The 14520-nt window shown below is 39.9% G+C and overlaps 1 protein-coding gene across 5 annotated transcripts in view; it reads right to left on the minus strand.

Moving 5' to 3' along the window:
• Window positions 1-14520, minus strand: part of TMCC3 (transmembrane and coiled-coil domain family 3) — a 156385-nt gene that overhangs the window by 51367 nt on the left and 90498 nt on the right. Inside the window, exon 1 of one of the 5 annotated variants that reach the window (XM_017804327.1) lies at window positions 6045-6131. The exons of the other annotated variants lie outside the window; for them this stretch is intronic. Coding sequence (XP_017659816.1) covers window positions 6045-6047 — 3 coding nt within the window. The 5' untranslated portion in view covers window positions 6048-6131. Of the gene's footprint in view, window positions 1-6044; window positions 6132-14520 lie in introns of those variants that run through there. 5 annotated transcript variants of the gene reach the window in all.

The following is a 14520-nucleotide window of genomic DNA, read 5'->3' on the forward strand; positions in this document are numbered from 1 at the left end:
TGGTGTTAAATGATCTGCATCTTCAGAATGTAAGTTTATGTCAAACTGTGGTGCAATACAATTTTCTGGCCAAAGGCCCCCTTTATCTTTCCTTCTCACACATGTGCCACTAGGGCCTTCCTGGCCTGAAGCAGGAGCAGAAAAATTTTTATCCTATGGCAAAATCACAGAATACATCTCACTTGGCTTGACTGAGCAAAGACCACTCACCCTCTTCTTGCACACACAGCTGATTTACACAGCTCTCCTTCTCCACCCCAAAAGAGTCATGATGCCCAGAACATGGCAGAACACTGCACAGCACAGTTCTATTGACAGCTTCACTGGGTACTTTTCTCACTGTTATTTTCCAAAGCTCACAGAGTTTAAATAAATGTTCTTCCCACACACTGCACCTGCTCTCAACAGAACCTTTAGCCCACCAAAGCAAATCCTTCCAGATATTGTCAGAAACATGAGGCTGGAGTCACACACACTGACACAGATAGAAGTGGTAGCCCATATATTAATTCTCTCATCCTTTGTTCTTCTCACAAAGTATTTTAAAAATTAATTTCTAAGGTTTAAATTAATGATAAAAGTGTTAAATCATTCCGGTCATCCATTCTGCCAGTTTTAAAGTTCAAATACCTCAAAATCCCTCACTGAGTGCCCAGCTGTAGGTGCTTATCCTTTTCCAGTCCTTTCCCTCACTTCAGCATGCTGCCATGACCCACAACACTTAACTCTTTTTATTTACATTATTTTGCCTGCATTTTCTAAGTGACCTTTTAAAAAGGAATGCCAATTAGGAACAGAAGGTGTGGTTAAATTTAAGATCACTGTACAAGGGCATACACCACTGTACTTGGCTTTCAGAGGTACAGATCTCAATATTGCATTTGCCTGTATGGCCCTGCTCTGGGAAAATCAAATCTCTGGAGGTGCAGCAGAGGCCTGACAGTTGGAGCCTGAGCTTTCTGATTCCTGTCTCACTCTTCCCTGCAGGAGCTGCATCTTTGCCATCCATTTCTTGTTCCATGACCATGTGTCATGCTTGCACAGAAGACACTGCACTCCCACCTGCAAGCCATAAATTATCCATACTGACTTATGCATAGGCCATGGAGGGAGAAGAAGCACCAGTGGCACCAGTGAGATTGCCTAGCAAAACCCAACTCCCCACACAGTGTAATCCCATAGTTGATGTTGTAAACACACACACTGGGAAGTACCCCCCTCCCCCCAAAAAAACCAAACAGGGAAACCTTTATAGAGATGGAAGACATAGAAACTCTTTCATTAGGAGGCTGGCTTAAGGTTTGGCCCCGCTCCCTTTCCAGTTTTATCATGAATATGGATCTTGGCAATTTACTTTACTTCTTTGGATTTCTACTACCCTATCTGTAAAAGGAGAAGCACAGAGCGTCTTTCTCCTGTGGAGAACCTTGAGCTCTTCTGGAATTAAAAGTGCTATTATTAAATATTGTGCTCTGATGTTTGTTGGAAGAAATTAAACATATGATGTCAAGAGTATATTGGCAAAGGTACAATCAGGAAGAAGGTGAAGGTCCCTTTTTCCACAATGGTAGCATCTGTACTCTAAACAGGAAACTGGGACTTCTGAGAGACTTTTTAACTTGCCTCCAAATCTTTTTCCAAAAACCTGTAGCAACCAGCCTCCAGGGAAAGGGCCTATGTGAAAAGAGACTGCTAATGTCATTTCTAAGTCTGACAGCAACTGGGATAGTGCTGAGTGACATCGGTCTTGCAGTTATCCCTGAGTGTGCTGTCATGGTTTTCAGTTCATCTGCCAAAGCGTGAGCCTTTCACACCCACAGGAAAGGAGATACTCTGCTTGTCTGTACACAGCACAGACTACCAAGCCATCACACTGAGACTTACAGATTGCATTGCCAAGCTGTGATGTGCATTCAGATGTCGATAAACATTCAGATATAAAGCTAAAAGTTTAAGTCAACCCCTTTCCTCCCCTGTCCACTGTTGATTAAGAAATATTTCATGTGCTTTCAGAACAGAATAGCTCAGGATACTCTGTGAGAATGCATTTTCTACACAGTAAAACTGAAAAATGAAGACTTGTCATTGTGTATTAGTGAGATGCATTGATAGGGTGTAAAGTATAGAGAAACAAGTGAAAATTTCCAGGTAAGAGTAACAGAAGTTCTCCTTCTTTCTCCGTTCCCCTGCCTACTATACTGTGTCTGTTGCTGTGTGATGAGAGGCTATTTCAAGCTCTTTCCTCATTCTCATACAGATTAGTAAAATTCTGCTACATAATTCCTTACTGCTGCAGCTGAGTGACAGTGATAGTGTAAACAGTACCTACAGGATGGTGGCAGTGTTTTGCATTTCAAATGCTGTGAATAAGAGCCACCTTTGTAGCAGACTTGAATGCCAGCTGTTCTGTGTACTGGGGAATTTGCCCAGAGCCCAGCTATTTACATTAAAGATAGGCCATGTTGCAGGGGTAAGTACATAATTCTCCCTCTAGCAAGTGAATGGTTGCTGCTCATCAGCTTACAAATTTTCTTCTGCCTCATGGTATGAGATCTGGGGCCTTCTGAGAAGGAGTGTATGCAGCCTGTCTGTCCTGAATCAGCCACTTTGACATTGTCACGATGCATGCAGGATCAACAGCTGCAGCCTGTTGGCACATGAAGGTGTACCCCATTCCAAAACACAAATATGAACTTGTACCCCAACCATTTGAAGTGCAGCCAGAAGACAACCAGCCTGGATCTCCTACTACTGCATATTCTGGTGGTTACCTCAGTGCAACATTTTATCCCACATTAAAACAAGCACAGTAGACATAGCTCATGAGAATAAGAGTTGCTCTTGGTATGTGCCATCCTAACCAACCCTCAGAGCAGTGCACACAGTCCCCTTGAGGTGGCATGTAGCTGGGTAGCTGACACCTGAGCTCCTAAAGGCTCTGTAAGTCAATACAGAGCTTTCACCCTACTGCTCTATGGCCATAGCTGCACAGATATCCTGGCTCAGTTTTTGGCTCACGGTTGCACATAGAGATTGCAGATTTTGCTGGATAAGAACCTGTCATTTTTTTTTTATTTGTGAAGTACATTACATGGCGGTGTCTCCGTATAAGTTATGTCAAACTAAATGTGTGACATCAATTATTTCCATATGAAGAGACAATGTCAAAGGCAGGATTAGGACTTGTTAGCCAGTCAATCAGAAAACACATATGGGTTATAAGAGGACAGAAAAATTGATGATTATACAAGTAAGCCTACACCTCTTCCTGGTGAGTGTTGTTACAACACAGCCCTTCAGGGTTTACTACAGTGACTCTATCTACAGAGATGCAAGTTACAGGGACATGAAGCTCAAATTCCCTCACCACTTCTAAAGCTGATCACCTACAACTCATCTAACTGTAGTTCTGTTAATTCAATGCCGTATGAAAGCTTTCCTCTAAAACCAGGTGAATCAGCTTCAAAATAGGGGAGTGTTTTAAGTCAGTTATCTGCTGGGTTAACTGGGAATTAATAAAACCCATTGTATAAACATGGTTAAGAGCCTATTTAAGATGAACGTAATAAAAACAAAATGCTCCTTCCAGTTTACTTCTCAATCCACCAGACCCAAATAAATGACATTCAATTCAGTTTTGGGTGACAGAGACTTGAAAGATTAACATCAACTAAGCAGAAAAGCCCAAATGCCACTATGTTTAATTGGCATAAATTTTCCAAGTGCCTGATTTTAACAACAAATATTTTAAAGGCAACAAATTATAAACAAAAAACCACAGCACAGCATAGATATTCGTATTATGCTAAGTACGTGTGTATCAACCATTATTTTATAAGTATTCAGCAACACACTCCCTTTCAAGAAGTTATTACTATGTATTACCATATAATTTTACAGGACAGTTTTCAATGAATAAAGTATTTGCTGTATTTACTTCTTTTTATTATTATTATTACTAACAGGTATTACATTCGTTTTACTTTCATATTATAATGCTTTTTACAGCAAAAATACAGGCTCATTGATTAAAGTTTTGCCAATTGCTTCAATATGCAAGGCCTTTATGTTATATTTCTGCATATTCCACAGCAAATTCACTCACTACTACTGCTCCAAAGACAGGAGCAGAGCTTCATAACCTCCTGCATGCTAATATTAATTCTTGACAATATTAAACTGCAGCACCTATATGCATATCTTCCCACACTGGACTATTTGATTATGAGTATTGGAATCATGATTTAGACTGAATTGAGACATGAAACCAGTTGACCATAGAGGCAAGCCACAAGATAAAACATGATCACTATTTTTAACTATCCTGGTCTTGTCAGATGCTTCAGAACAGTCTATCGGAGATTTAAGCAGTAAAAAAAAAGTGAATTTTTAAAAATACTCATAATCATTCTTTGGTGCTTTTAAAATCATGACTTTATAAGGTATTATTAGTTACAAAAATTGGGAGATATTTTTTGACAGATAGAAGTCTTCTGCTTCATTCTTCTACAACCAGTGAATTATATGAGATATCATACAGTATGATTTTCTTATCCCTGGGACCTGAGTTTAGAGGAATATATAAGCAGCAGCTTATCTTGCAATATTTTTGGAAACGGTATCAACACAGTAGAGTCCTAGCATTTCAGAGAAGTTTCCCCCAAACTTACATTAATGGAAAATATTAGAGCATGAGATCACTAGAAAACAGAACAGTGAATACACAACATTTGTCAATAAAAATTCCTGTTCTGCTATATAGCAATATAATTTTCTGGAACAAAATTAATACCTCTTTCCCCAAAATAATTGCAACCGATCTTTTCTTACTAAAATTATATCCACATAGGGTAGGATTTATTTTTCTTTAACTTCTTTGCCAATACAGCTATGTTGATGAAGCATTTATACATAAAGCAATCCCAAGGCAACAGAAACAAAGAGAACCTCAGTGTCCAGAGATGCCTGACAGGACGGCAAAAGACACCCTGCAGCAGACAGACTGCCCCGGGTCTGGAAGAAACTGAAAGACCTCCGCCCTTTCGGTGCCCACTGAGGTACTCATCACCAGCTAGCCTCAAGTGGCACTGAAAGATGAAGCTGCCTCTCTTCCCTCTTCATGCCTAAACCTCCCCCAGTTTTAGCAGCAGGATTTGGGTTGGTCTGATATGGAGGGTCAGCCTCTGCTCAAGCTATGAGCAGCTCCCCACTTCTTTTTTGTAACCACCTCAGGCCAACAGAGTTACAGATGTCATATTTTTCAAGCCCAGAATAAAGGCATGATGTTATCAACAAGAATCTCACAGACAACTGCTTACAAATCAAAAGAGAGGAAAAAAAATGGTATAATTATAGGCTTACCAGCGAAACTGTTCTTTTACAACCCTTAAATTCGTGTTTATATGTGTATCTCAGACACATACACAGCCTTATAAACAATTTCATTTAAAGTATAAGGGGAGAAATTTAATGTTCCAGTTAGTCTATTCTAATAAAGATTAATTCTTACATGTAAGTTTTGAAACACTGGTAATTAGGAGTCTAAGTAGAAAGCACTGGAGCAGTATACAAACTAATAGCAACATAAAAACCATAATAGCAACATGGTATATCTCCTAACTAATTAAGACTTCTAGGGCCCAGGCACACCAAAGTTATGACATAGTAACAAAGCTGAGGAGAAGTCGTACTACATAAATCAAGACAAAGACTTCAGGAAGAAGTGGTATCACAAAGACTCCGGATCTGACGGGTCCTTCCTTTCAATTCACTGACGCTCACCAATTTCAATGATTTTCAGCATTTCAAACACACAGGTCTGATACAATTACAAAATAAAAGAGCATATTCTTCATTTGCACTCACCCAAATCTTGCATTTCTTTCAATTAAAGGTTGTCTTTTTTCTTAGCAATGTATTTTCTCACATTTTCTGTCTTTTGAGACATCATATCATAAACCTTCCATAGTTTGAAAACTTCACAGGAAAATGTTATTAAAAATTATTTTATATTTCTGCCACAAGTTTTCACAAAAATAACCTACCATTTTCCAGCAGTTCCGTTCTGTGACGCTGAAACCCTAGGCATGGTTTGAGGATTTGCTTGAGCTGAAAGGCACAGTTCTGCCTTGGCTGGTGAGCAAAGTTCTGCTGGTTACATACCTGTAGCTCTGCTGTAGCTGCAGAGCGAGTACCAGCACGCAGCTGCAAAAGGCCACTCTCTATAAATGCCTGTTTCGTAAATGAAGGACAATCCCAGCTACAGGTGGGGCCTCCCCAGTACAGCCACCAGCTGACATCAGCGTCCTTGAATTTATGGGCATGGGAAGGTATCCGAAACCCCAGGGCCATAAAAAAAAACGGCCGGTTGCTGGTACCGCCCTGGAAGCAACTCGTGCAAGCTGCCCACAGGCAGTGACAGAGGCAGAGGAGTATTCGGACTATGGACTTAAGCTGCGACGAAAACCACTGACAGCCTGGATGACACAGCTTCAGAGTTAGCATTTAGAACTGATGCCTGGCAGCCTGTTATGCTATATGTGTATGTATTATCAGAGCAGAGAGATGCACCTTTAATGCCCGTGTCTGGTCTAGTATTTTATCCTTGAGGGTGGCTTTTAATTTAGACACAACAATGGTGAGCTGCTCTGAGAGCTGATCCAGGTGAGAGCTATTTCTGACAAAACAAAAGAAATTATTACATTGCAAAACCACACACGTCTGAGTTTTATTAGCTCCCTCATCTGCTACTTCCACATCTACTCAAGCTGTGGTGTTGACTCAAGAAAGTGGGCAAGGAATCATGCCTGAGGGCAGAAGGTAGAATCTAGCAGAAGTCAGAAGTAAGGACTAAAGTTTATTATGCAATCACATTCTTAGTTGCTAAAGGTTTAATTGTGTCATAACACGTAGGGTATTTTTGTATTCAAAGACTCTTAAGGTCAATACTGTGTATATTTACAAGTTATCATTGCAAAAGACATGGAGTGAGGATACAGTCAAATGTTAGGATATCTATCACTTATGGAAATTTGTAAAAGCATAGGCACTCCAAAATGAACTATTAAACCTTTAAAATGAACTCTTTTCCTCGTTTTTCTAACAGAACTTCAATAACAGCATGAATTAGTTAGGCTTTAGAAAAATAACAAACAGCTTCATCCAAGCAAAAACCTAGCAGGAAGCTTTAGAGTGAATCTCCTGGTGAAGCTGAGATCAGCAATTATATCTGAATATCATACTAACAGCTGCTGAAATCATGATGAAGGAAAGACGAAAACTATCAGGTCTTTTAGAAAGACCAAGAATGCAAATATGGCATTAGAACATCTGTGGAGATAAAGCATTGTAAACAACTATCTGATTTGCTAGAAAAGAGAAAAAACCTTTTTATATAACTAAAGTAAGTGACTCAGCAGAAATATGCTCGTCTTCTCCAAGAATGAGTCATCTCCAGAGGATGCTTCACTAAATCTGTATAAACTTTCCCCTTGCTACCGATAATGAAATTTTCTTCAGTTAACTGGACTTCATATGTCAGTCCCCAAAACTATAAAGTATTTATTTTTCTAAGGCATCCAATAGTAAGAAATGAGGGCACATCTAACACAACTCAGCTTTACTGATGGAGAAAAGAAGTAGATAAGCCCAACTAAATCAGCAGGGAATTGCTGCATTCCTTGGTAGTGAAAGGAGACAGGTAGTAGAACAAACATTTAAAAGTTAAACAAATAAGCATTTAAATAGCTTAAAGTGAATTGTCTTCCTAAGATGAGAATAAAAACAAACAAATATTCAATAACTCTCAGCATGACATCCTCAGCCACCTATCAAAATCATGCTGCAGTTTCAAACCAGAAGAAATTAACTGACCCAAAATCAGCAGGTTTTTTCCCCCAGAAGGCGTTTTGTTTTTTTTTTAGGGATAACTTTTTATTTCCTCTTTGCATGTACAGAGCTAAACTCCCTGCAGCCTGCTTGCATTGTGACAAACCTCTTTTTGAGTTGATGCCCCCAGAACTTCTTGAGATGACCCTATTGTTTCCTTTTGAAACTTCTAGACCTACACACAAACAAATGTGTGTTGGCAAACACATGCATGTGAGCATTTCCCACTCCCCTAGTTTTCCAATATTCCTCAGCAGTTGTGAATGACACTTCCAGCAAACAAACCCTTCATGCCTATTTTCAACATCCTTATACTGCCCTATAATGTCAGACAGAAGAATAACACTAGGCTTTGAGGTTAAAAATATACTGCTCAAGCTACCTTTTTTTGTTCATTAGATATTCTACAGACTATGCATATGTGTAAACACACATTTTTAATTTATGCCTCCCCAGTGTTTACAGAATTTTATAGGCAGAGTGAGTAGTTTACATGTGGCACTCCACGGTGTGCAGGAGGAACACCCATATCATGGAGCCGTGACTTCAGTCTGCCAAAAGCCTGAGCAGTTGTCAGCTCGGCATTGTGTTGGATGGACAGCAAACAGTAAAACAGAGCACTGGGATGAAAGTTTTATTGAGAAAGGATGTACCAATCTTGGCACATTTTTACCCCAAAAACTAAAAAGTAAGTGGCCTTGTTCTGCTTGTTACAGGTTGATTGGAGGGGTTTCTGAACTGATTTTTGGTAATCAACTCTTGCAAAAGACTTTTAAAATGTCATGAAATTGTGACAAACCTTTTGATTTTTGGGAACACTACCAATTTTCAAAAGCTAAGGACCCTTCCAAATCACTTCTGTTATAGCTGATTGATTTTAGTTCAATAAATTGCAGACAGACATTAAAGTAGGGAAAAAACAGTCCAGTAATTGGAATGAGCAAGTGCTTCTCATGTTCTGCAGAACCCTTCAAATAAGATACAGCACCCGTGTCTGTAGTTTACTACAGACCTCCTAGAGATGTGCATTAAAATCTTGGGTTTAGCCACTAGTAAATTTGAAATTCTTTTCACCACAAATTCTGTGGCACCTGGATGCTTTTGAATGTTAGATATGGAGCTATCAGTCACATTTACTTGAGGGCATCAAGCTAGAATTTATATACATAAATTATATATATATACGTAAATACACAAATACATATATAGATACATAAATATATATATATAAAATGATGAATATGTAATAGCATCAGTTTTTGAATCAGAGGTATGAGAAGCTGCATGAAGACTTGCAGCTTCAATACTTAGCAAATGCACTATTTTCATATTACTAGGTGGGCTACAAGCTAGCAGGAGCGCTTCCACCAGAACAGTGTTTCAGGAGGAGGGAAGAAATACATAATTTGTTCTAGCTGTCCTTTCCTAATTCTATTTACTAGGATGTAATTGCATAAGTGCAGAAAAGCTACCTAAGAGTCATATCCATGATGACAGTTTGGTCCCCGTAAGAAATCTCAGAAATATGTCTCTATATTTCTGTATGTGTGTTATATATCTCTGATTCAAATCTAACAAGAGTAATTAAACTGATTTTGATCATCAAGGATTTAATCAGCATATAGTGCTGCTGCTTTGACAAACAGGGATTCCTACACGATACATTACAATTTAGTTAACCTCGTAGATCATGCTGTCAGGACTGGTCAGCAACAGTCTCTGAAGCAGCTATGGCAGAATTTACCATGTAGCTGAGATACCTGCTGCAATGGATACTCAGGACTAATTTTTTGGACTTTGAATTTTACATAGTTTTGCAAAGATACCAATGTATTTATGTAAGTACTTAAATCACAGAACAGGTAAGATTGGAAGGGACCACTGGAGGTCATCTGGTTCATTCTCCCTGCTCAAGCAGGGTCCCCTAGAGCACATTATTCATGACTGAATAATGAAGCAACTTCTGAATGTCTCCAGAGAAGACTCCACAGCCTCTATGGGCAGCCTGTTCTAGTGCTCAGTTACACATGAGTGAAGAAGTTCTTTCCCATGTTCAGACGAAACTTCCTGCACACCAGTTTCTGCCTGTTGCCTCTTGTCCTACTGCTTGGCACCACCAAGAAGAGTCTGGCTCCATCCTCTTGACACTCTCAGATATCCATACTTTGAAGAATATGCTGACCTTCTCAGATCATGTGGCACCTGAGATGGAACATGGAAACTATTTTTGAGATTTTAGAAATGCACACATACAGGTCATTGACTTAATTTATGGCCAATGGCTCTTCAGTAAGGTTATTCCAAAGGCACACTGATATTTTACTAAATTATCCATCACTCAGGGCTATAGAACATGCATCCTTTGTTAAAACTTAACTTTTCCAGCATAATCTACTTGGTCTTTTCACTTCATTTTTAATCTGTCTTTCCTTAAGAGAGATCTGGAGAGTATCAAGGTGAGGCACTAAAAAAAGCAACAGAAAAAACCCCAACAGAGTGAACTTTCAGACATGGTCCCAGTACCAATACTGATAAACAGGGAGTTTGAAAGGCCTCCCTCCTGTTGCAACCTTTTATTAACATTCAGCCTTGATCTTTCTGCACCCTTGGATTTTGTGGTTTACTTGCAAGATTTGATACATACAGGGATCTTTCAAATATCAATGTGAAGGAGATTTTTTGTTATATATATATTCTTCATATCAGTTGTGCTTCAGTATAACATAAACAAATATAGCCAAGTGATACCATTAAGCAATGGTATCTGTTCCCAGAGCAGAAACTCTTGAGCTCTGTGCAGGGCTCCATACCACCATCACAGGTATTGTCATCTGCTTTTGCACTGTCAGCACAGAATGAATTTCACTCCTCAGACAATTTCCAACTTATCTCATTTCTGTCAGCTTCTCTAAAAGATGGAAGACAGTGGATGGATGCCTTAGACAGCTGAATTTGAAATAAATTGCAAGGAGGATAGATGTTGTTAACTGAGTCTCTTCTGCTGAAGGCTGATGCCTCAGCTGTGTACTGATGGAAATTCTTGTCAGCACAGATGATTTGTTTGGACCATGCTGTCATTTAAATAATATAATAATAACAGAAATGGAGTTATTTTGTGGCAGCAGCCAGTTTTCAAGGGAAGTTAAAAGCATGTGGGCATTGAGAAAGTTATAACTGATACTAAACATGGCAACAAAACTCAACAATCTGCTGTGTAGGTTATACTGCAAGACACAGAGAAGCTTGCCCGAAACAATCCACCCCAGCTGTTGGCAGGCTGTAATGCAGTAGGTGCTGTATTTTAAATTTGCTATGAGGCAAAAAGACTCAATGCGAACAATCTGTTTATATTTGTCAAAATTTATCTCTCAGTGTATATCAATCAGCTTAAAAAATTAAAAACTAGTGTGAGGTGTACATGCTTTAGCTGCAGCACTGGTAAAATACCCAGTGCTTTCTTGTCTCAAGTAGAGGACAGCAAGTACTTTCTTTGAGTCCAACATTGTTTCATTTGCTCTGGAGTTACACATCTTATCCTTCCTCCAGCAAGAGCAGAGGAGGAGGAGGCTGGGGTGGTAGATGTCACCTACCGTATCCTCAAGGAGCTGACCTGCAGGTGCATGTCCTGCTTTGTCCACTCATGGAGTGGGTGAAAACTGTGCTAAGAGATATTGTTGCCTCCACTGTTAAAATCTGCCTTTGGACTTATTTCCTAATGCATGTTACCCTGAATAAATGCCAAGCAAGGAGTGCTTTACACCAGTTCATCTCAGGGGGAAAAGAGGTGCATCATCTTTAGCTCCGCCTTACTGTGGCTATCTTTTTCAAACATTTTCACGTTACACAGCTTGTACAGGACCCCAGGGACTGTCATAGAAAGCTGCTGGGGCACATACAATTTTGTAGCCCTTCTCCAGGTGCCCTTTGACAAAATGGACATAGGGATGGGGACAGGGGAACCAACTCAGTGGTTGAGGCTTCCTTGGAGGCCTTTACATAAGAAGCAGAGACAAAGCCTATGTAAGAACCTAAGAGACAAAATAGGGGAGTGTGTGGTACTTGGCATCTGCTGTTGTGCAGGGTGGAACAAGAATGGAAAAAGGTACCTAAAACACATTGGCAAAACTTTCCTACTTCTTGGGGAGCCTCCCGAAACAGCTGCTACTTTTGTCTTCATCTACGCTTCCCAACAATTAAAATAAAATGCATAGCAACAGGAAAGGAAATCTTCAGTAACCTTTCAAATCCCCAGCAGCAGGAGTATGCACAAACACTGTATCATGCCTTAAAATTTTTACGCAACTTGAAATGTCTGTGTAGCCTTCAGCAGGTCATTTACCTCACAAAAATCTCAAATCATTTTAAAGGTGAAGACATTAATGAGACTGTGAACCAGAAAACCATTCTATTGATTTTTGTTTCCCTTATCTGCCATTGCTGCAAATATGTTTCTCATTCAAAAGACTTATTTTTAACCCATGTCTCACACCATTATCTGGACATATGGGGAGGAGAAAGTGATAGGACAAGGAATAGCACAGGAGAGGCAGCACCAGTATGGGAAGAGCAAGAGAGGAGACAGGGAAAACTCAAGTAGTGGCTCTGTACTTGTATTTCTCAGAGCAAAAGGCACACTGTTTTTTTAGTACATCATCATCCTTGTTTTGAGTTCCCCAGGGAAGACATTAACTGCTGAGAGGAGCCAGTGAGACATGGCAGCACCACCTGGCACATACAGCATGGAGCGTACAGCAACACCAAGCATGACTTTCCACTGACTTGCAAAGTCCCCAGCCTCTGTGGGGGTGGCAGCGGGATGCACAAGTCCCACACCAGCCAATAGAGGTTATAGGGTCCATTAGCTGTCTACCACCATACTGGGAGGAAGTGTCAGATAAGGAGATGGTAATTAAATGGTCGTGTCAGAGACTAGTTAGCTCTGCCACTCTAAGAGGCCCAGGGGACTGCCATCCCTTCAAACAGCTGTAATATAATCCCCTGATCCTTCCCTTTGATAACCTGGAGCATGGCAAAAGACGGATGCTCATTACAGAGAAAGCTGGAGGCAATACCTCCTGGTGTGCTTCTCCTCAGCCCTGTGCCCATCACAGCCCAGGACGGACCATCTCTCTGAGAGTTGCTGCAAGACAGGACAACAACGAGTCGGAATGTGGCAGCATAGCAAACACAGAAGTCTGTAACTTGCTGGAAGATGTTTTGATATCCCCTATGAACCCTGTAGCTTATGCGTAAGATCAGCCCATGTTGTAAAACTGAGAAGGTACAATATATTTTTAGAACATTACTGCTGGTCTGTAAACCATTTATCTATATTTCCTAGCACAATTCTCATAGGTTGGGTGACAACCAGGTTCCTCAGAAGCTGAATAACCAGTGTAATCAAGTCAAGATTTTAAATTTGCTCATGATCTTTTTAAGTCATCATATTAAAAAACCCACAAAGACATAGCACAGATCTGAAGCATGCACATACACACAAAAAGTCAGCCTCAACTTCTACATAATCCAGTAATTCCTTGCCCAGCATTTATACAAGGACAGCAAAGGCAGTATTTCTAAGCCTCTCCCTTTTTTATGATCATTATACAACAAGGTAATTAAGGTCAGCTGAAGTCACAGCTCTATAACTGAGTTCCCAGCCCTGACAACAGAAACTGGTGTCTGATCTTTGGTTCACAGAAAGCCTTTTAACCTCATTTCCGCCCCCCACTACCGTTATAAAATTCCTCTTGTGTGTGTTGGCTGCTCGTTTTTCTTAACCTTTGGAGGCTGTAACATGGTTCCTTCATAAGGCTGAACTCTTAAGTCCAATGAAAAAGAAGGCCTGTGGTACAAGGTAGCTCAAATAATTTAGGATCAAAAACAAAACAGAAGACCTACACACACCTACACACAGTTGCAAGATTCGTTTTAGCTAGATTTTTCCTGATATGACTGCTGAATTCCACTACCATAAAAGCTTTCTTAAAGGTCTGGACTACTTGAAGCTGCAGAGCAAGAAGAATTGGAAAAAGAGGGATAAAATATGTAAAGGAAAACAACATGTTAACCATATAGGACAACAAGTCTAGTCAGGTATAGTGAATCACAGAGAGAGAAACCACAGCTGTGATTGAAATGGACTTTCCTTTACAAGCACCTGGGTAACAATACCAACAGATGTGGAATTTTGGGGGTTGGTTATCAGGATGAGTAAAGCCAATAAATCACTGCAGCAAAGTAGGTCACAGAGTCCCCACCTCACCTGCTGCTCCCAGAGTCACAACAGGCTTACTCTCTTTCACTTTGATTTCACATGTTAGTTTGGCACTTGCTACCATTTCATTATTTCAAATAATTCCCTCACATTTTACATGAGTTATTTTTTTCAACTGTTCATTTTAGTCAGTGGATTCAGGTGCCCAACAAATGGTCCCTGGATTTATATTGATAAGCAGAGGAGCCTTAACTAAAATGCCAGTTGAAATGGTAGCACAATTACAGGGACAATTTTCTCTGAGCAATGGGCATTTACAGCCAAAGGTAATGATTACATTTCTGCAAAAACATTCTTTATTTTGAACTACTGCTAGTCAGCAAAGTAGTTGGAATGTATAAATTAGACCCCCCAGA

Source organism: Lepidothrix coronata, unplaced genomic scaffold (genome assembly GCF_001604755.1).
Source record: "Lepidothrix coronata isolate B3197 unplaced genomic scaffold, Lepidothrix_coronata-1.0 Scaffold9, whole genome shotgun sequence".
In the NCBI taxonomy this organism is placed as follows: Eukaryota; Metazoa; Chordata; class Aves; order Passeriformes; family Pipridae; genus Lepidothrix; species Lepidothrix coronata.